This window comes from Rhinoraja longicauda, chromosome 8 (genome assembly GCF_053455715.1).
Source record: "Rhinoraja longicauda isolate Sanriku21f chromosome 8, sRhiLon1.1, whole genome shotgun sequence".
Classification (NCBI taxonomy): Eukaryota; Metazoa; Chordata; class Chondrichthyes; order Rajiformes; family Arhynchobatidae; genus Rhinoraja; species Rhinoraja longicauda.
This window is the reverse complement of record NC_135960.1, coordinates 30804240-30828765: the sequence shown is the minus strand read 5'-3', so window position 1 is coordinate 30828765 and position 24526 is coordinate 30804240. Positions and strand designations below refer to the sequence as shown.

Here is a 24526-nt window from a genome sequence, read left to right as displayed (position 1 = left end):
AGCTCCAGTCTCCCTCCTAGAGCCAATTATAACTTAAAATGACTCTTTAGAGACAGGGAACTTCAGGGGATCCTACTCCAGCATTTTGTGAATAAATACCTTCGATTTGTAACAGCATCTGCAGTTATTTTCTTATACTCTTTAGAGACAGGTCTAATTTATCTACACTCACCGAGGGTAGCTCTTGATTTATTCACTCCAGCTGAGGTAAATTCTTACTATGTATCACTCATGGAATACAAATTCTTACTTTGTAGCGGCAACTTAGGCCTTTCCATTAAAGTCCTTAAGCTTACCACTTTCACAAAAGGAGTGGAGTGATCAATCTTGACGCAAACAACAACAGAGAGATCTTCACGACTTTTCAGTTTAATTAGTTGTTGATTGAAGTAGGAATACAAACAGATTAGTATATCTCTAGTCATAGATCTGGCAAGAATTTATATCTTGCCAGGCTCCTCTCGTGTCTAACGCATAACGTCACTGCCTTCCCAATTATACTCATTATTCTGACTCCTCCCAGTTCATATAAGCACATATGCCATATATGTAAGCCTAGTATTCATCTCACAACAACCCCCTGGTGTCTAAAAATAATACAGCTGGATACAAAATAATATAATATGCAAAGATAGCTAATAAATACAAAGGGCTCCTACAGATAGCAAAACCAGGAATTTAAACATTCCCAGGATGTGGATATAATTGGTCAGGCCAACATTCATTTATTGTTATCCTGGCAGACCTGCTCAGAGGGCAGTTATGAGTCAAGCACATTGGTAGGTCTGGAGTAATTTCTGGTCAGATTAGGTACAGGTGACATATTTCCATTTCTGAAGGATACTGGTGAGCTAGATTGGATTCTGCAGCGATCCAATAGTTGCACTTTCACCATTGCAAATAGGAACAGGGTCAAATGCCAGGTTTAATCACTTGAATTTAAATTTCCCAACTGCAGTTATGAAATCAAAACACATGCTTCCAGAATCCTGCCCCAAGATACTAGTCGAGTAATGGTACTCTAGCTCTGTAGAACCCTTTCATTCATCCTGGAAATGCTCTCCTAAATGGTTGTAGTGAGCTGAACATTATTTTGTATGAAGAGACACAAAGTGCTGGGGTAACTCAGCATATCTGGACAAGATGGATAGGTGATGTTTCGGGTCAGGACCCTTCTTCATACTCAGCAGGAATCACAGAGAGGGAGAAGTGAGCGAGGATCTCACAGAACTCCTGCCAATGAGAGGAACAGAACCTCTTCAAAGTAGACATACCTTGAGGAGATTTCACAGTGGAACAGGGATCAGTTTAATTTGACTCATGTTTGGCACAGACATAGTGGGCTGAAAGTCTATTCCTGTGTAGTTTTATTCTATGTTTATTATATACTAGGAGGTGATTGAACAATTCAATGGAATTGGGTGCAATGCTGAATTTAAATACTTTCCACGTTACTTAATTTGAAGCCAATGGAGAACGAGATTAGGCTGTGCATAAAACTGTAGTATTGCACTATTTTGAGAATTTCCCATTTGACTAATTTAGCTAGTTTCCAGACAGCCTTTGCATGAATGGACATGAAGCACTTTACAATTACGAAAAAAAAAAAGCTTTTTTCTTAATTGTTAAACTGCCTATTTATTGTGAGGAAGCACAAACACAATTTAGCCAATTTACATTTTAATTGCCATTTATGTCAGTTTTGGTATTTAATAAGAAAAATCTTATTAAAGGGGAGAAATGTACCTTTTCTAGCATTAAACAGGCGCAAAAATATTAGCTGCTGATTGTATTCCATATATTCCATTCTGGCAAAATGAATGGAAATTAATGTATATGCGAGTACAGCTGGTAGCTAGTACTATTGCACATGTTTAGCACTGGAGATTAAAGACAAATTAACCCGCCCCCCCCCCCCCTTATAATGGAAACACACCATTAAAAATAATTACTAGCATCAATTACATCCAGATCCAATTGCATCCAGATCAATTGCATCCAGATCAATTGCATCCAGTGAAAAAGGGATCAAATAATGCAATATAAATGTATAATAAATGCATAAGAAGCCTTTTCCTCATAGAGTCAGATCTATCAGGGATCGAAGGTGGGTTGCTAGCTCCTTGGGCAAAATCTCACTTGGTCAGAAATTTCATCAGTTCCTCATGAAAAGCTCAAGAATAAGATGCAATGTACTCATGTAATCATGCAAGGATAACATTTGGCTACTTATTAAGGGATCATATCATCCCAGATGGTCTCATAAGATTCATTAATATGTTGTTCACAATCTGCTTGATTTTTCTGAAAATAGGCAAAGGAAATTTGAGCTGGATTTATTTTTCACAGAAAAATACATTAACCTGTATTGGAGGGTTGCAAAAAAGCTAGGCAATGCATGTGATAGCTGTGACATGACTTCTACACCAAGTTGGAAGAACTTTTTGAAAAATACTACAACAGTTAAATTTCCTAAGTAACATCAGACATTTTGCTAAATCTAAGTTTGTACTGTCACATGTGTTTGAGCACAACAGTAATATATCTCCAAAGTTTGTTTAAAGCAAACTAGCCCTGAATCAAAAGAATAAATTCAATCTGATTACATCTGAATTTCAATTGTTTCTATTGATTAAAACCGAAACATTTCTTATTTGACATTTGTACATTCCACGCAAATTAATCTAAGAAGCAAATGCATTTTAAACAAATTATAAATACCAGCTGACCCCAAGGGAAACTTCTCAATCACAGTCACCATGGTTCAAAAAATGTATAGAAACCGAAAGAATGTGTAAATCATAAGGTCATAAAGTCATAAGGAATAGGAGTAGAATTAGGCCATTCGGCCCATCAAGTCTACTCTGCCATTCAATCATAGCTGATCTTTCTCTCCCTCCTAACCCCATTCTCCTGCCTTCTCCCTATAACCTGACACCTGTACGAATCAAATGACTTACAAAAACTATACGTCATTACAAATCATACATCTAAATTTGTTTCACTGGAAGTATTCATAACTTTAAATAGAAATTCATTACTCGTTCATACTTAGAATGTTCAAAGTGTAACTGTGACAACAGAATTAGCAGGCTGTGGCCTGCTAGAAGCTGTCATAGCTTGTCAATGGACTAAACTACCTCTTTCTGTGTCATAAAAATTCTATGGCTCTATGGTAATATGTACAGTCGTTGGTTACAGAACACATTTCCTCTGCCTCCTGTGCAAGTCAATGTGACAAAGGATTAAAGTCTCAACATGCTTCCTGTACAAACCAAGTGCACTAAGTGTGGCTCAGCAATCACCGATCAATACAAATACAACAAAAAAAACGACAAAATATTTGTAATGTATTATCTGGCCTTCAGCTTAACCAGTCCACACTAGTTATGTTCAACTTGGGCCTCTTTCACTTTTCTTCATCGACGTCCATTAGCACAACCTGTTCAATTCCTTTTACCCAGCCTTCTATTAACTGCATTCATATTATTTGCTTCATTCATTCTTGTGAGTTCCATAAACTCACCACCCTTCTGTGGAGAAGTTTATCCTGAATTCCTTACAGGAGTACTTGCTGACCATCTTACATTGATCCATCATCTCATATTGATGCCTCCCTCTCATGCTCTCTGTATCAACTCTATCACAAGCTATGGTTTAAAAGATCCTATTCATTCATCATCTGGCATTTATTCTCGAGAAACGAGACTGGATATATTAAGTCTCTCCTGAAATGTATACATACCCCTGTATGGTCTAATCAGGTGTAACATATTTCCCTTACTTTTTAATTCCAAAACCTAAAGTATTTGGATTACTTTCTTTAGGGCCTTGCTAACTTGCTTTACCTACCTTACTAAACAAGGTTTACTGGGCAATAGGCTGCTCTCATACCAGCTTTACTTTAGCTTCCTGCTGCAAATGATCACAGGATTTAAATTCCATCTTTAATTAAGTGCAACACTGCCTTAAAAATAAGTTCTGAGTGTGTAATATCAATGATTGTGTAGCTTCCCCAAGTAATACATTTTCCTTCCTGTAATTGCTGTGGTACCAAAATAGAAAGTAAATTGGAATGTAATTTGTAAAACTAAACTAATGATGGCATCTAGATATTTTTGATTGAAGATTCAGGAAAATGTGTCGATTTTTATTAAACTGCAAATGCTTCCAAATAGACACATTGATTACGTGATCCAAATTAATTAATTAATTCATTCCCCCCCCCCCCCCCCCCCCCCAATTAAAATGGAGAGCAACATTACACTGTAGATGCATTGTGCTGGAACTAGATCAAGAATTACGCAAAGAATCATATTTCAGTCAGAAATCAAAACTGTCGGTTAAAGAGCGATGAAAATCATGCACCATGGCAACTTAATTTAAATACAATGAGAATTTCTCAAAGTATGTTCAAAAGATGGTCTGTATTTTGCTTTCCCTTTTTTGGGTAGGTATTAAACAGTGCAAAAACGGAAATTACATCGATTCTGTATACTAATGTATATTTATATTAATAGAATCTTTTATGACAATTTATTTATAATGAATGATCTCTTGCTCTCTTGCTATCCACTTTGCTGCTGTAACACTGTAAACTTCCCCGGTGTGGGACGAACAAAGGAATATATTATTATTATTATTATTATTATTATCCTGTGCCAAACACCCTTTTTGCAATGCAACATCTTCCGATCTAGGATTTAAAAAGTGCATCGGTTGTTGGACTCAATGAAATGTGTTCACATCACTTTATTCCAGGCATGGATTGCAGTTGGTGCACAACACAATCAATGCCATTCAATTTCTATTCATGGGGAAAAAAACAACTTGCATTTATGTAGCACTTTATGTTTAAATTACGCTATGAACATATTTTGAGTATGGGTTCTCCTTTTGGCAGATTCCACTTGACCCGGACTCATCCAACCTCACTACTTTCGCCACACCTTTTGGCCGCTTCAAATTTCTGAGGTTGCCCTTTGGCATCAACTCCGCCAGCGAAGTTTTCCAACGTACTATGGAACAGTTGTTTGCAGAGTACTCGTGTGCCATCATCGTTGATGATATTCTTGTCTACGGTCCCCACCTGGCTGAACACGATGCTAATCTGAAGAGAGTACTCGACCGCGCCAGGGACATTAATCTCAAACTGAATCCACTAAAGTGCAGGTTTCGCCTTCCTGAGGTCACTTACGTCGGACATGTTTTCACCAGCAGCGGTCTCTGACCAGATCCACTGAAAACTGCAGCCATCAATGAACTGCCGGTTCCTACTGACGTTGTGAGTTAACAACAATTCCTCGGCATGGTTAACTACTTGGGGAAGTTTATCCCCAACCATAGCGAATTATCAGCCCCCCTGCGCGAACTGACGCACAAAGACACGGCGTGGTCCTGGTACCCGCAGCACCAAAGGGCTTTTGACATCCTCAAGCTACTGCTGGCTAGCGCACCAACACTTTCGTATTTTGATCTGGAGCTACCGGTTACCATCACCTGCGATGCGTCCCAGCACAGGCTAGGCGCTGCGTGCCTGCAGACCACGACTGATGGCGGCTTCAAGCCCGTCTCGTATGCATCCCACTTCTGACACCATGTAATAAAGTGCTTACGTCCACGCTAAGATACAACGCATCATTTTATTGAAGCACTTACATCATAGGACCTGCAGTACATTACAGCTCCGAGCTGCTACATCTACTGCCTGACGTAGGCGAGTTCTTAATATCAGAAAGCACATACTAGGCGGGACTACTACTAACAAGCACTACGATTGGCTAGCATGCAATAGCCCATCTACAGGTTCTGCCTTCTAGGTCATTGTGTAAGCAGGCATTCCAACAATCATATACATTTTCACCAGCAAACATGAAAATGAGAGATACACCATTTGAGGTTCAATGTTCTACAGAGTTCAAGAGTCTGACAGTTGCTGGAAGAATGTGTAAGAAGGAACTGCAGAAGCTGGTTTAAACCAAAGATAGGCACAAAATCTGGAGTAACTCAGTGGGACAGGCAGCATCTCTGGAGAGAAGGAATTGGTGACGTTTCGGGTCGAGACCCTTCTTCAGACTGGTTAGAGATAAGGGAAAGGAGAGATATCGACGGTGATGTGGAGAGAAAAAGAACAATGAATGAAAGATATGCAAAAAAGTAACGATGATAAAGGAAACAGGCCATTGTAAGCTGTTTGTGAGGTGAAAATGAGAAGCTAGTGCGACTTGGGTGGGGGAGGGATAGAGAGAGGGGGAATGCCGGGGCTACCTGAAGTGAGAGAAATCAATATTCATACCACTGGGCTGTAAGCTGCCCAAGCGAGATATGAGATGCTGTTCTTCAAATTTGCGTTTAGGCTCACTTTGACAATGGAGGAGACCTAGAACAGATAGGTTTGTGTAGGAATGGGAAGGAGAATTAAAGTGTCCAGTAACCAAGAGGTCAGGTTGGTTCATGTGGGCTGAGCGAAGGTATTCTACGAAACGATCGCCCAGTCTGCGTTTGGACTCGCCGATATATAAGAGTCCACATCTTGAACACTAGATACAGTAGATGAGGTTGGAGGAGGTGCAAGCGAACCTCTGCCTAACCTGAAAGGACTGTCGAGGTCCCTGGAGAGAGTCAAGGGAGGAGGTATAGCAACAGGTGTTGCATCTTCTGCGGTTGCAGGGGAAGGTACCTGGGGAGGGAGTGGTTTGGGTGGGAAGGGATGAGTTAACCAGGGAATTGCGGAGAAAACGGTCCCTGCGGAAGGTGGAAAGGGGTGGAGATGGGAAAATGTCCCTAGTGGTGGGATCCCATTGGAGGTGGCGGAAATTTTGGAGGATTATATGTTGTATGCGACGGCTGATGGGGTGGAAGGTAAGGACTAGGGGGGACTGTGTCTGTTGTGACTTGGGGGAGGGGGAGCAAGGGCAGAGCTGCAGGGTACCGAGGAGACATGAGTGAGGGCCTCATCTATGATGGGAGAGGGGAACCCCCGTTCCCTAAAGAATGAAGACATCTCGGATGTTCTAGTATGGAACACCTTATCTTGGACGCAGATGCGGCGTAGACAGATGAATTAATAGGGGATAGTCTTTGCAGGAAGCAGGGTCAGAAGAAATGTAGTCAAGATAGTTGTGGGAGTCAGTGGGTTTGTAATAGACGTCAGTCAATAGTCTATTTCTTGTGGAGACTGAGATCAAGAAAGGGGAGGGAGGTGTCGGAGATGTAAATTTGTGTGCAGGATGAAAATTGGTGGTGAAGTTGATGAAGTCCATGAGGTCTGCATGGGTGCAGGAGTTAGCACCGATGCAGTCATCAATTTAACGGAGATAGAGTTCGCGGATAGGGCAAGTGTACGCCTGGAACGTACCCTACAAAGGTACCCTAACGTGTTCGTGGGTAGGTTCAACGTACCCTACAAAGAGGCAGCATAGCATTTATTGTGCTAGCACCATTCAATCATTTAGAACTGAGATGAGGAAAAATGTTTTCAGTCAGAGTTGTGAATCTGTGGAATTCTCTGCCTCAGAAGGCAGTGGAGGCCAATTCTCTGAATGCATTCAAGAGAGAGCTAGATAGAGCTCTTAAGGATAGCGGAGTCAGGGGGTATGGGGAGAAGGCAGGAACGGGGTACTGATTGAGAATGATCATCCATGATCATATTGAATGGTGGTGCTGGCTTGAAGGGCCGAATGGCCTCCTCCTGCACCTATTGTCTATTGTCTGTCTATTGTCTATTGTCAATCAGATTATCAATCTGCCTGCCGTACTCTGACTCATTGCTCATTATTCATCCGACAACGGTGGTATTGTCTACGAATTTCAAGATAGCATTGGAGCTGTGTCTGGCTACCAAGCTATGGGTATAGAAAGAGAGTAAAGCAGGGGACTGAGCATATAGGCTTGTGGTTCTCCTGTGTTGATGTTTATCGAGGAGGAAGTCTTGTTCCCAATTTGGACTGATTGCGATCTGCTGATGAGGAAATTGAGGATCTAGTTATATAGGGACGAGCAGAGACTCATTTTTCTTAGTTTAATGACATTTTTAGGGGATGATGGCGTTGAACGCCTAGCTGTAATCAATGAACAACAACCCTACGTGCATCTCCTGTTGTCCTGCTGTGGTCTTAGGCAAATTGTAGTGGGTCTAAACCTTTCCTACGGCCGGTATTTAATATGCGCCATATCAATCTCCCAAAGCACTTCATCACCATGAGCAGGAATGCTAATGGTCGGGAGTCATTGAGACATGTCAACTTGTTCTTCTTATTCAATGGTATTATGGATGTTCTTTTAAAGCAGGTGGGGATCTTGGACCTTAATGAGAGGGTGATGATGCCTGCAAAAACTCCAATTAGTTGGTCTGCACAGATTTAAAAACACAGCCAGGTACACTATCGGAGCTGGATGCATTCCGAGGGTACACCCTTGTGAAGGATCTTCTGATATCAGCCTTCATGATGAAGAATACAATGTTGTCATGTTCTATATTATATCCAACTAGTTTAATTCTGTATGTATTGGACAATAGTAAAGGTGTATTGCCAAACTTGTTTCCACTCCCACTTTTGCAAAAGGATAAAAAACGTGTTATGTTTTGACATCACATTATTTGTAATGATTTAATGTTAGATACTCAACATTAAATCCTCCGAACAAGATGATTATAAAAAAAATCATCCATTCAAAACCTGGTTCCTCATAACCAAATATTCAATTTCAAATTCTCAGTGATCAGATCAGACTACTTTGGAAAACAATTTGCCCTTCAAGTCATTTTAATGTAAGAATTACTCCAGGGCCTCGAACTCAAGATGTCCAAACAAAGGCAAGTGACAATTTTAGATTTAACCATGGAAAGGGAAAGCACAATAGCACAAAACAATTCAAAGTAACATGTCCAACAGAAAGGGTCTTTCCCCCATGAGCCATGCCATTGTAGAAAATGAATAGCACAGGGGGGATTTAATGAAAGGTTTGATGGAGAAAGAGTTGAAACAAGTAAGATCAGGCAAGATCAAATTCAGAGTCTCAATCAGTCAATGTGATTCAGAGATAGACTCAAAAAGCTGGAGTAACTCAGCAGGACAGGCAGCAACTGGAGAGAAGGAATGGGTGACGTTTCGAGTCGAGACCCTTCTTCAGACTGGTTAAGGATAAGGGAAATGAGAGATATGGGGATGTGGAGAGATAAAGAAAAATGAATGAAAGATATGCACTAAAAGTAACGATGATAAAGGAAACAGGCCAGCCCTATCCGCCTTCCTCCGAGACCGTCCCCTCCGCAACTCCCTGGTTAACTCATCCCTTCCCACCCAAACCACCCCATCCCCAGTTACCTTCCCCTGCAACCGCAGAAGATGCAACACCTGTAGCTATACCTCCTCCATCAACTCGGTCCAGGGACCCCGACAGTCCTTTCAGTTTAGGCAGAGGTTCACTTGCACCTCCTCCAACCTCATCTACTGTATCCAGTGTTCAAGATATGGACTCTTATACATTGGCGAGACCAAATGCAGACTGGGCAATCCTTTCGCGGAACACCTTTGCTTAGCCCGCCTGAACCTACCTGATCTCCCGGTTGCTGAACACTTTAATTCTCCTTCCCATTCCTACACAGACCTTTTTGTTCTAGGTCTCCTCCATTGCCAGAGCGAGGCCAAACGCAAATTGGAGGCACAGCATCTCATATTTCGCTTGGGCAGCTTACAGCCCAGTGGTATGAATATTGATTTCTCTCACTTTAGTGAGCCCCGGCATTCCCTCTTTCTCTATCCCACCCCCACCCAAGTCGCACTAGCTTCTCATTTTCATCCAACAAACAGCTACAATTCGGTTTAAACCAGCATCTGCAGTTCCTTCTAATACAATGTGATTCAGAGACTTTCTGAGTGCGAAATGGAAGGGTGGGATGTTGGGTGATCAATTGTAAGGTGCTTTGAAAAGGGTGCCTAACAGCAGAAAACAGGTACCTCCGACCCTCGGGTGGAACCCTCTAAATAACACCGAAGCAGATCTTCAGTTAAGACCTGCATGGTATAAGTGGTTACAATTTTGCAAAAGTCACGATCTACATGCAATGTCTCTTACCAATTTCTACAGTTGCACCACAGAAAACACCCTATCCAGATGCAGCACAGCTTGGTATGGCAAATGCTCTGTTTAAAACCACAAGAAATTGCAAAGAGTGGCGAACGGAGCCCACCGTATCAATTTCATCTACACTTCATAATACCTCAGGAAAGCACCCAACTTAGTCAAGGACCACTCACAGCTCAGTCATTCTCTCTTCTATCCCACCCCTACCACAGGCAAAAGATACAAAAGCTTGAAAGTATGTACCAGCGGATTGAAGAACAGCTTCTTTCAGTTGTTATCAGATCATTGAACGGGCCTCTCATATGCTAAGGGTGATCTTCCAATCTACCTCTTTGCGGCCCTTGCACTTCTTTCATCTGCACTTTCTCTGTAGCTGACTACCTGATTTACTCAAGTATGACATGATCTGACTAGATAGCACACAGAATTAAGTTTTTCACTGTATCTCAGTAAATGTGACAACAATAAACAGACACAAAGCATTTCATATCATTTGACGGCATTATGCAAGTTTGTGTGCTGGCAAATCACACACACAGAAGTGCCAACAACTGCAAGTTTATTCTGTTTGGAGACTGGGCTAGAAGCAGTGGAGAAGAATAACAGATATTCAAAGCAATAGCTCTCTGACTTCTAAAACAACCACCTCAAACTATGGGCCATGAGACTGAACGGATATATTCAAGTGAGTTGAAGGGCCTACTTTATTTTAGCAGGTCTTAAAATCTTAATCATTCAGTAGAATTGGTTAGGATTAAACCTCAACACTAAAATTATAATCTACTGAAATATTCTAGTTATATTATCCAAACAGTGGAGACTTACTGTGGCTGGATATTCAAAAGCATTTTATTTTGAAAACCACAATAATATTCATTTTAAACAAGTTATTTGAATCTTTCTCAAAACAGAATCATGAGCTCAACAAAAAAAAATCTATCAGGAATTGGCATCAATATCTAAACAAAGAACATTAAAGAATGCCCTTCATTCACAGCCACCTTTTACTTATTGTTAACATACCTGGAACATCCATGGGTCTTTTTTTAAGTGTGGTTATGGCGCTGCCATCTTTTCTCCGTAGTAAAGGACTACTTCTTCTCTCTGCCACTTTCTGTTTTAGTCTGGACCGTACCTTTAAGTTTGGCTCAGATGCTGTTAAATGAAACAGCAACAATTAAATTTTTGTGAAAATATTCCTGAGCCTTTTATTAAAAAAAAAGTATAATTCACTGAGGAGCCAGGGTAAAGCATGTTTTTTTAGGACGTTCAATTTTTAAATCGGAAAATATCATTTTTGAAAGGGTCTCAATTTTTCTCTTTGCATGTTATGAATTCATTAACCTGCTGCCACATCTTCCATAAACAGCCACAAAACCAATAACTGGTGGAAATATTAGCCGCTTACTTGTCATCGGGTCAACACATCGAGCTGCTGTGGACCTGACAGATTCCATTTTCACACAAGAATTGCACTTCCTCCTCACTTCCTATCACTGGATAGCAATCTTGAATGAGGCTATATACTATACATGTATAGGATCTAATTCAGTACTGAATACGTTTCTCAGTATCCTCCTGGCCCATAAAACAGTATTGCATGAATAAAATTCATTTTATTAATATAAGCCATTAAAGAAGTTCCAATTATTTTAAGAAGTAATTTCTGTCAGATTAGTGTTGGGAGTTAAATGCTATAAATAATTTGCTCTATAAAATGTATTGCCTTAGCAAGAACAAAGAAAGGGAAGGAGCTCACTGATTACAAACCTTTGCTTCATCCTTAAAGGTACATGAGGGCTCTTCCAAAATTTATCAAGTTATTTTTTCTTTCTTTTAATATTAATAATGAATATTTAGACTATTGTGCAAAATGAGGCACATTTAGCCATAAAGCTATTGGCAAATCCTTTTCTATATGCATACTTCTGATGTATTGGAAACAACTATATAGTTAATATAGACAGAAAAGTGTGAAAATGCAAGTTTTCTGCAGTCTGCTGCATCTCAACGCTTTATAATTGCAGGTCTAGATGTGATTTGTAAAATTTACATGGATATTCTTGCTATATATTTGTTTTAAAAAGGAACTCATTCGTCCTCCTTTCAAAATGTACAGGACTGGTCAAAGTTCTCAATTAATTACTGATACATCCGTAAGGCACCAGAGGGCACCTGGTACCCTTAGCCTACATATAAGAAAAAGGTAATGCCTTTAAAAGTAGGTACTAAAAGAAAAAGTGGTGGGAAAGTAAATTGCATGTACAATAAATATTCTCTATGTTACAGGACATCAGAGAATAAAAGCGATGGAAGAATAAAGCAATTACTGAAAAAAGTAAAATAATGGGGCTAAAGGTGAATAGTCCATTGAACAGTATGCCCAGGGTTTTAAAGGAGGTCTGTTGATGTATTAATAGGGATCTTTTAAAGCTCCCTGGATTCCAGATAGGTCCATGGAAATAGAACTACTATTCAAGGCGGAAAAGGGACAGCAAGCATGGAAATACAAGCCAGACCATCATGAAGGAAGCATTTAAGGCATTTAGATACCCTGAAGCAGAGTCAACATAGTTAATGAAAGAAAAACCATATTTGACAAATTTAGTAACATTTTATTAGAGATATAGTTCCCATGGTAGAGAATGATAATTCTTTGTAATAACCTGGATATATTGTATTTGTATTTCCAAATGCTTTTGGAATTAAATTGCTTCAAACAAGGAGAAGGCCTCATAACATTGAGGGTAATAAAGCAGTCCTTTTCAGGTTGGCAAACTGTAATGGTTGGGATGCCAAAAGGATGGATGTTAAAGGTCCAGTTGTTTTCAATCTATATTAATGATTTAAATGAAGGGCCAGTATATTATATCAAAGTTAGGGATAACACAATAAATAAATGGATGTATGAGAAGGATATAAAGTTGCGACATAAAGGAAATACAGTAAAACTGATAATCTACTGTCTGTCTACTGAGAAATCCCAGGGGTTCAACATGTGGCTCACAGGATGTAATATGCAATGCTCCATTCCGACTCACAGGGGCACTGTTTCCTGTACTCCCTTTATACCTATGGGGTTCATTGGAAAATGTATAATAGTACTATTTCACAATTGAAAAATGTGAATGAAAGATGTATTGGTGTATGAGTAGGAATTACATCCAGTCGGCAGAAAAATCTGTCACTCCAAAGTCCTGAGCCTTATGGATTATCAGTTTCACTACAAACAATTTAAATAAGACAAGTAGAATAAGAAGGAATGTGTGGTTACCTGCTTTGAAACACCAGAAAATATGCCAGACTCTTGTTCTCACAGAAGAAATACCAAGTTAGCATGCATGTATAGAAAATAATTAGAGGTGAATGGGTTGACCTTTATTTCAAGGAGGAGTCCAAAAATAAGGAGGTCAAATCAGGGACTTATAGGAATTTGATGAGAACCCAACATGCGTGCTACATGTGGTTTTGCCCACTTATTGAGTCAGTGTAGGGAAGGGTCTCTAGATTGATTCTATGCAAGAAGGGTTACCTTAGAAGGAAAGATCAGGCAGATTGACCCTAACCTCTCGTGTTTTAAAAAGTGAGAGGCAATCCTATTGAAATTTACAAAGTCTAAGGAGCGTCAATGGTGAGGAGATACCTCATCTGGTTTTGTTGGGGCTGGGTATGGATAAGTGAGTTAGAATGAGAAGATACAGTGCCCTCCATAATGTTTGGGACAAAGACCCATCATTTATGTATTTGCCTCTGTACTCCACAATTTGAGATTTGTAATAGAAAAAATCACATGTGGTTAAAGTGCACATTGTCAGAATTTACTAAAGGGTATTTTTATACATTTTGGTTTCACCATGTAGAAATTACAGCTATGTTTTATACATAGAACCCCATTTCAAGGCACCATAATGTTTGGGACACATGGCTTCACAGGTGTTTGTAATTGTTCAGGTGTGTTTAATTGCCTCTTTAATGCAGGTATAAGAGAGCACTCGGGACCTAGTCTTTCCTCCAGTCTTTCCATCACCTCTTGAAACATTTATTGCTGTTTATCAACAAGGACCAAAGTTGTGCCAATGAAAGCCAAAGAAGTCATTATGACACTGAGAAACAAGAATAAAACTGTTAGAGACTTCAGCCAAACCGTAGGCTTGGCAAAATCAACTGTTTGGAATATCATCAAGAAGAAAGAGAGCACTTGTGAGCTTACGAACCGCAAAGGGGCTGGCAGGCCAAGGAAGACCTCCACAGCTGATGATAGAATTATCTCTATAATAAAGAAAAAACCCCAAACACCTGTCTGACAGGTCAGAAACACTCTTCATGATTCAGGTGTGGATTTGTCAATGGCCACTGTCCACAGAAGACTTCATGAACAGAAATACAGAGGCTATACTGCAAGATGCAAACCACTGGTTAGCTGCAAAAATAGGATGGTCGGGTCACAGTTTGCCAAGAAGTACTTAAAAGAGCAACCACAGTTCTGGAAAAAGGTCTTGTGGGCAGATGAAACGAAGATGAACTTATATCAGAGTGATGGCAAGAGCAAATTATGCCCAAGATCCAAAGCATACCACTTCATCTGTAAAACATGGTGGTGAGGGTGTTATGGCCTGGGATTGTGCTGCTGAAGGTACTGGCTCACTTATCTTCATTGATGATACAACTGCTGATGGTAGTAGCATAATAAATTCTGAAGTGTATAGACGCATCCTATCTGCTCAAGTCCAAACAAATGCGTCAAAACTCAAAATTCATTGGCCATCGGTTCATTCTACAGCAAGACAATGACCTCAAACATACTGCTAAAACAACATAGTTTTTCAAAGCTAAAAAGTGGTCAATTCTTGAGTGCCCAAGTCAATCACCCGATCTGAACCCAATTAAGCATGCCTTTTATATGCTGAAGAGAAAACTGAAGGGGACTAGCCCCCAAAACAAGCATACGCTAAAGATGGCTGCAATACAGACCTGGCAGAGCGTCACCAGAGAAGACACTCAACAACTGGTGATGTCCATGAATCGCAGACTTCAAGCAGTCATTGCATGCAAAGGATATACAACAAAATACTAAACATGACTACTTTCATTTACATGACATTACAAACATTATGGTGCCCTGAAATGGGGGGACTATGTATAAAGACTTCTGTAATTTCTACATGGTGAAACCAAAATGTATAAAAATTGCCTTTATTAAAATCTGCCAATGTGCACTTTAACCACATGTGATTTTTTGTGTTACAAATCTCAAATTGTGGAGTACAGTGGCAAATAAATAAATGATGGGTCTTTGTCCCAAACATTATGGAGGGCACTGTATAGTCTTATTGTTATATATAGCAAGATGTTACTAAGAATTGTCTACAAGCCGCAATGATCACTCTGGCACATTTGTTATTAGGTTAAATTAACTGTCCAAGACCATGACACAATATATGATAAATTAATTTTTCAGTCCATTTCCACAACTCAGGGTACATAATCTGGATCACAAAGATAAAGGTAATGTACAAATTGCAATATTTTCTTTCATCACACAGTAGAATAGAAAATAGCTAGTTCAGCTGCAATTGTAGACACTAATGCAAACAGAAAATAAACCATACTTCCAGTGAGGTAAGAACATTTAAGATGGTTAGTAATTATGTGACATATTACAAAAGCTTTGGTAGTTTGACACAACTTGGCTGATTTCTATCATCTGGATTAGTTTTAAAAATATGCTCGAATCCAAATGTTAACAAATAAAAATGGACCACTTGCAAGCGGTTTTGAGTTTATTTCAAAAAAATGCTCAGCAAAGAAATTATGAAAACGACTATCATTCTCTTTCTAAATTAAAGCCCAAAGAATCCGAATGTGTGGTCATCATGGTTCATTAGGTACTACATAAATATATCACTGCAATGATTTAGTTAAAGCTACAATATTTTGTCTCTGCTATCTGATAAGGATGATTGCAGAAAGTTGGCACTGTGCTAGGTGTGATACCAGCACTGTAAGTTATTCCATGCAGGGAAATCAAGAACATCAACTTCCATTTTTTCAAATTGGACAGGATCCTGCAACACTCATCAAACAAAGGGGAAACAAATCACTTTTGGGGGAAATAATTGGCATTGCTCAAAAATGCAACTTGTAAAGGGAATATTTATTGTTTATTTTCATGCTCAAAACTTATTTGTTATTACAGTAAGTACTACTTTCATTATCCATATGATATCCTGTGTAAGTACATCAGGGAATAAAATTAATTTATACAGGAAAGCTGTAGAAAACTGAGAAAAATAGACACAAAGCACTGAAGTACTTTAACGGTCAGGCAGCATCTCTGGAGAACATGGATAAGTGACATTTTGGTCGGGATATCTCTTCAGACTGAAACGTCACCCATCCATGTTCTCTAGAGATAATACCTGGCCTGCTGAGTTACTCCAGCACTTTGTATCTTTATTCGTAAACCAACATCTGTAGTTCCTTGTATTTGTAGAACAAATCTAGTTGTGAACAACACTTCTGCAAAACTAAGCAATATTAAGAATATCTTTGGCATAATTATTACTTTTTTACATTATCATCTGAACAACAAAATAAAAACAGTTGCAATCCTGGGCCTTCAGAAACTGTGCACTTTCTCTCAAGTGCTTGCTCAGGAAACCTCTTGTTTCCCATCATGAATTACATGTCAATTGCAAGGCCCTTTAGTTCAGTATGTATTCAGGTTTTAATGGCAAGTTGTAAGAATATTCCATTTGATTGTGCGTGGGTGCTAGACAATGAATGTGCAGTCAGAGCGGGAGAGATTGGTCTGCTGTTTAACAGGAAGTGTGTGTGGGCAGATGACAAAGATCACCTCTTCATCTCGAGAATCAGAACATTTAATGCTAAGCTCAACAAAGCAGTTACACAAATTACAGGCTTCTTAGTGCCAGCCCACTCAAACAGTTTCAGCTTCCTTTGAATTTCAGCTACTTTCAATGGTAGAAGCTTTGTTGTTCTTAAACAGTGGTGACCTATACAAAACGCCTCTAATTTTTCAGCTTACAACTGGGCTGTTTTCATTCATTTTTGTCAATGCATCTAATTGCTATTACCTATTTGAAATATTGTACTTCACTAAAATATGCACTAAACATACTGCACGATCTGAACTACTCACATATAATTTAAATCTTATCATCTACACATGAGGGAAAATCCTATTAAGTATAACATTAACACAAAATACTATTCTGATTTTTCCACATCATTGTCATTGCCATTCCTAAACAGTCCATTCTTTCAAGCCTCCCAAAGCTGTATAGCAAGTAGCCATTGTAACATGATAAAAACGTAATGTAACATAATTTTACGGTTACGTAAAAAACAACAATTCAATATCAATAAATGCAACGCCAATGTTGTTAGATTATTCTAAACGCTCATGAAATTTCACTATCTCAGTCTGCTTTTCTTTCCTGAGTTGCTGATATGTCGAATTGATCACAATTGCATATTACTATTAAGAGCTTGAAACATCAAATATCGTAAAACAGAGAAAAAGTATTATCCTCTCAATGAAGGATAATCATTAATCAACCAAAATCTCCTTTGCCACCGAGCTAACACTCAGAGGGTAGATGGAAAGCCAGGGTTACTTGAAGTTAGAGAAATCAAGATCATACCACTGGGATGTAAGCCTACCAACCGAAATATGAGATGCTGTTCCTCCAACTTGCACTTAGCCTCATTGATAATGGAGGAGACCTAGAACAGAAAGGTCTGTGTAGGGATGGGAAGGAGAATTAAAGTGTTTCGCAACCAGGTGATCAGGTAGTTTCAGGCGGACTGAGCGAGTGAAATTTCTTGAAAGTTTACAATAATTCAAAAATGGTGCTAATTTATTGATATATGGATAGGAAGGGTTTAGCAAGCTATGCGTCAAATGGGACTAGCCCAGTATGCAAACCTGGTTGGTATGGACAAGATAGGCTGAAGGACCCATTTCCTTACTGTATAGTTTTTGCCTCTACCATAGGAATTTCTTTCTCTCGGCTGGATACAACAAATGAAAGAGAATATGAGGGATGGGGTGGTTAGAAAGCTTATTGTGATTTCTCGTTGCAAAATTACTGTAGGAATTGATCTGCAATGTCAATTGAATTCTGTATGTTGTAGAAACTGCCACCTACTTGTATTGTCGCAGTATCATTCAGAAAATGCACAAATTGGGGTCCATTTTGAAGATGTGAGCAGACAGGAAGAAGTGGAAAAGAGGGTACGTGCACATAGAACATAACAGTATCACACCTTCCACTCAATCCATATCCACCATTCCTTGCATATCCATGTGCCTATCTAAAAGCATCTTAAACACCACTATTCTATCTGCTTCAACCTGCATGTTCCAGACACCTATCACTTTCCGTAGAAAACCTACCCTGTACATATCCTTTAAATTTTCCCCCTCTTAATTTAAAGCTCTGCCACTCTAGTATTTGCCATTTCCATCATGGAAAAAAAATTCTGACTGTCTAAACTATCTATGCCTCTTATAATTTTATATACTTCTGTCAGGTTCCACTAAAAAAACAATTTAAATTTGAAAAACCTCTTTTTATTGCTCATATCCTCTAATCCAGGCAGTATCCTGGTAAATCTATTTTACATTCTCTCAAAGCATTCACATCTTTCTTGTAAAGGAACAACAGAAGCCAAATGTTTGACTGGACAACATACAGTAAAAACATGTGTTCAAATCTCAGGCAAGTATGGCTATCCTAACTCTTCTGGTGGAACAATGGACCACCAAAATTAACATCAAATTGTTCATTTCAAAAGATACAAGGAACTGCAGATGCTGGTTGACAAAAAGTCCCGGCCATGTCTTCCAGAGATGATATCTGACTCGCTGAGTTTCTCCAGCACTTACTCTAGTATTTTTTTCCCATTTCAAAGCAATGACTCAGCTGCCAGAATTTAACATTGAAGTTGCTTCTTCACTGACTATGAACTGGAGACACTTCATCTTTGCAAAATGGAGATTGTTATTTTCTAAGTAGTCAGTGGATCCCTTTGACAGAGTACACATGGGCGTCACGGTAGCGCAGCGGTAGAGTTGCTGCTTTACAGCGAATGCAGCGCCGGAGACTCAGGTTCGATCCTGACTACGGGTGCTGCACTGTAAGGAGTTTGTACGTTCTCCCCGTGACCTGCGTGGGTTTTCTCCGAGATCTTCGGTTTCCTCCCACACTCCAAAGACGTACAGGTATGTAGGTTAATTGGCTGGGTAAATGTAAAAAATTGTCCCTAGTGGGTGTAGGATAGTGTTAATGTGCGGGGATCGCTGGGCGGCACGGACTTGGAGAGCCGAAAAGGCCTGTTTCTGGCTGTATATATATGATATGATATGATATGGTAACTATATATTTTAAAATATTTTGTTTGTCTAGTAGAGACAGTAAAGGTCCCGTGAAATACAAATGATACAGGTGGCATCCCATTTTTTACTGCAACATTCTCATGGCTAACAATTTTGTTTTCCTCAAAGAAAGTAAATAAATATTCCAGGGTACGGCAGCTTTAGTTTTGCTGCGAATGGGTTTCATGAGCCTAAAACACTTGTGAAGTATTCACCATAGAATAGGAACGTTTCTATTGAGTCAGCTACATACACTGCGTGGAGAGCTGATTGAGTTAAAATATCTGGCAGTTTACAAGTTGTTATACAGATGTTGTGCTTAACAATATTTATCTTCAGCTTTTCGATCGCCATTCGTTTTTGTTTGAAAGTAAACCTAGGAAACTGTTGAGCAAGTAGGGTGCACATATTCTTCATTTTTGAAATGACAAGAACAAAACAAACACCTATGTGAACAGTTACAAAAATATTTGACTACAGTACAATGAAATTTGATTAAACAGCAGGTTGCATTAACTCAGTAAGACAATATTCGAACCAAATAGCCTTCCGTTCATTTACTCATGAAAATAGCATGCAAGTTAACAAAAATGAAGAGACTTTGTAGCCAATTAAGTACTTTTGAAGCACAGTTACGTTGTGATGCAAGAAACATTTACATCCACCTGGGGACAATTTTGCATCTTATCTGAAAATCGTAACCTCCAACAATTCTGTCCTGTAGGTCTTAGTTTCAATTTTGTGTTGTAATTCTAGTAGTTGAACTTGAACCAACAATTTTCCAATACACAGGTATGAGTTTGATCATGAGTATGAAGCCCAGTACGAAAGTTGCAGTTCCTTGTTTCTGCACTGTGTGTCTAAAAGAAAACTTGCTGAAACTGACATCTTTGGTTTGGGAGTCAGGAGGGTGGTGCAACAGGGTTTGGTGCTGATACGTAAGCTGTTCACAATCTTTATCAATGATTGTGATAAGGAAATCAACTGTAAAATATCCACGTTTGTTGATTTTACTAAACTGGATTCACATTAGGCTGTAAAGAGGATGAAGGGGCATTTCAGGGGGTTAGTGAATGGGCAAGGATGGGGCAGATAGCATGTAATCTAGGAAAGTGTAAGGTCATCCACTTTGGTAGAAAAAATAAGAACACGTAGTGCTAGGAATTGGGGAGGCAGCCAGTACATTGGTTTTTATTGCAAGAGGATAAAATAACAGACCTTGCTTCAATCATAAAAAACCCGAGCAAGATCACATTTGAAATATTGCAAATAGGTCTAATTTGCTTAATTGAGGAAGGATATATTTGCAATAGAGGGAATGTTGTAAACAAAATATATAACTCAACCTTAAATCTACCAGTGGCACTCCCTAAATGCAATGAATGTTTTGCATGCAAGATCAAAAAAAGCATATTCTGTGGGAGAGAAAGGTGTAAGGTAATACTAGATACATCTTTAAAAGCTTCAGGAAGCTTTATAGTTTCAGTTGAATATGTGCTAATCGAGCAGGGAACTTTAAAACTATGTTTTTGTTAAACCTTTACTGTTTCAAAAAGATTGATTCCTTGGATGGCACCTTTACTGTCAGAGAGATTAAGTCTCATTTGAAGATCCGAAATTCTTATTGGGTTTGACTAGGTAGATGCAGGGATACATATTTCCCTTTTATGATACTCTTGCCCATGCAGTCAGATGAAGTATCTGATTTCACCTCAAATGCATCTCTCTTCTTCATAATAAAGGTTATATCTAAAAACAATTTTTTGGTAAAAATGATGCAAAAACATGTCTGTTCCGGTATATTCAGGATAGCTTTGTACATTTTGTTTTGATCGAGATAAGATTATATCAGGCTTTAAAAAGTACTTAAGGCCCAACAACAAGGTGTATTATATATATATGTATGTATGTATAGCAAAACCAGAATAGGCACAAATAAAGTTATTTGACCATGCCTGTAATCTGGCAGAACAGTCAACAGAGTCTTGTATAATAAATGAATGTACTTGGAAATATGTTTGATTTTTACCAAGTGAACTGACTGCTAGCAGTTACAGTGTATATTTCCTAGTATAGGCACATTAACTTAAGCAGACAATTGAAATAACATTGACATTATTTTACTGCTTAACATCCCCTTGCTTTGTTGAATTTAGTTCACATGTATGTACTATTGCCAGCTATGATTTGAGGAAATTTGATCTGGCCATCCAGTTACAATTTCAAAACTAATCAAGGCATCAAAAGCATTAATTCTGTGTGTTCTGGATTTTGGCATATCAATCGTTTTAAAGAATGTAGGCCAAATTGGTTCAGTGCCAGGATTAAAGGTTTATTTCACCAATGAATGTCACTTTGGGGTTGTGAGCAACACAAGATGGAAGGTTTAAAATTACATTACCATCTAATTATAACAGCCAAACATACAAAGGAAAGAAAATACTGGAGTGAATTATTCCTAGTTATGCTTTGCAGTTTCATAATTTCAAAACTTAAAAGCATAACTTACTAAGTGAGGGAAAGGATGAAATAACATGAGTTAATCAAGTTTTATATTTTTATTGATCAAGCTTAAAGAGAACTGTATGCACTTATTTAATAAATTTAAATACAGCAACATTTTCCCAAAGATAACTGAATAGACTGAGCTCCAAGATCACTGGTCTTGCATCCCATCCACATGAAGCCTTTATCATGTGTTGCTACTTTGCAAACTGCATTTAGTTTTATGCTTTTTATTGGTATACATTTGCAGATACTTTCAGTGAAAGTAAACTACAATTTAGCACCATTTTGGTGGTTTTGACTAACTGAAGGAAGTCTGCCTTAAAAATTCTACTTCAGTGCACTTAAAACAAATCTAGAACCTCAATTTTTTACTTTTTAAAGAAAGTCTGAGCTGTATTCATATCAGTGATATAGGGAAAATAGGAAAATGTCACAAAAAATCTGTAATTAGACTATCTTCTGCCATTTTCAAGGCGATTCAATCATTTGGAAAGCTTTGACAGAATCGGTCAAAGTCAGCATGGATTTATGAAGGGGAAATCATGTTTGACTAATCTTCTGGAATTTTTTGAGGATTTAACAAGTAGAATGGATAAGGGAGAGCCAGTGGATGTGATGTATCTGGACTTTCAAAGAGCCTTTGACAAAGTCCCACACGAGAGGTTAGTGTGCATAATTAGAGGACATGGTATTGGGGGTAGGGTATTGACATGGATAGAGAACGGGTTGGCAGACAGGAAGCAAAGAGTAGGAATTAACGGGTCTTTTTCAGAATGCCAGGCAGTGACTAGTGGGATGTTGCAAGGCTCAGTGCTAGGACCCCAGTTATTTACAATATATATTGACGATTTAGACAAAGGAATTAAATACATCTCCAAGTTTGCGGGTGACACAAAGCTGGGTGGTCGTGTGAGCTGCGAGGAGGATGTTATGAGGCTACAGGGTGATTTGGATACGTTGGGTGAGTGGCAGATGCATGGCAGAGGCAGTATAATGTGAGTAAATGTGAGGTTATCCATTTTGTCTATGGCTTGATTTTACTCATATACAGTATGATCTGATTTAATTGAATAGAGTGCAAACATACTTTTCACTGTATCTTAGTACATGTGACAATAATAAACAAATACGTGCTCAATGCAATCCTAACTTCGCTTCATCAGAAATATTCTATTTGTTCTATCCACCCATTTCCCATCTTTCTGCAACTTAAAAGAGTTTTCTCTCTTTCCTAGTTCTGACAAAGGTCTTTTAAACATTAACTCTGTTTCTCTTTCCACTGATCCCAACTGACCCGCTGAGGGTTTCCTACCCACTCTGTCTTTACTGGAGGATTTTTAAAATATTTTAATGATCAAGCTTTGCCCTTACCTGATGATATTGTGAACTACAAGTCAAATGTGCAAAGAAACCAAAGGAATAAGGATGTAACCAAAAATCAGGACTGCACCACCATAGATAGCACCACCGTCTAGTACTCTATGTCCCAATGCATTTTTAATGAAGAATTAAATACTTTTAAAACATAGTGAACGTTGCAATGGATGAACCTCACCATCCATTTGCACACAAAAATGTCTCATAAACTGTAAAATAATGAATACTTAATGTGATTCAATGATGTTGATTGAACTGCAAATATTGACTTGGAAATGAGGATAATTTCAAATTATTACCATGGGATCGTCTATGTCTAACTGAAGAAGCAAAAGAGGATGTAGTTAATGTGCTGGTATGCTAGAAGAGATCTCTGGACTATACCCGAACAGAAATAGACCTCAATGTGGATTAGAACAGGACCAATTTGCGAAGTGATTATCTGCCATCAACTCAATATCAAATATGTTAGGGGAAAAGATGAATAATAATTAAAACATGTCTTCCTACAACGTTTCATTTTCGATGTTTTCAAAACAATGATGCTTTCAATACACGACAAAATACAGATTGTTTTTAAAAGTCCAATGCGGTAGTCCAGTGAGTGAGCACTATGTCCTTGCTCGGAGATCTGGTTACCAAATTCAGACAATTACCATTATTTTGCCTTACGTAAATAATCTTGGTCTAAATTCATAACATTAACTCAAATAAGGACACTTGGAATGGAACACACTAGCAATCGAGCCTGTTGATTAAGTCTGAATTAAGTCATCTGATTAAGTCTTGAATTGTACAAATAAATGCATAACTGTTGAGATAATGCAAGAGGAAGGGGTTTCATGAAGCTTTGAGACCAGTTTTGGAGGGAATTGGGACCTAAATGGGCTGGAACTTCAACAAAGCTGGGACCAACACACTCACAAGTAGTGCTGTGGATGAAAATTTAAACAAATTTCTGGATTTTTAAAAATTCAATATCTTCCCCTTAACATAAAGCTGCCCTTGATCTTTCCAGGACATCTCTCCCAGTGCTGCAGTATTCTCCTTAATCAATATTGTCATCTTTCCTCTACTCCCCATCTTTTCTATAACCTTGCATCCAGGAATAATTCAAATTCATACCTGTCCTTCTATTTAATCCCAAGTTTT

The 24526-nt window shown here is 38.7% G+C and overlaps 1 protein-coding gene across 10 annotated transcripts in view; it reads right to left on the bottom strand.

The window, feature by feature from the left end:
- hdac4 (histone deacetylase 4) overlaps positions 1 to 24526 on the bottom strand; it is a 330518-nt gene that overhangs the window by 109905 nt on the left and 196087 nt on the right. For 9 of the 10 annotated variants that reach the window (XM_078403498.1, XM_078403502.1, XM_078403496.1 and 6 more), the window contains one exon: positions 11110 to 11241. The exons of the other annotated variant lie outside the window; for it this stretch is intronic. In XM_078403498.1, the coding sequence (XP_078259624.1) occupies positions 11110 to 11241 (132 nt within the window). The remainder of the gene's footprint in view (positions 1 to 11109; positions 11242 to 24526) is intronic. 10 annotated transcript variants of the gene reach the window in all.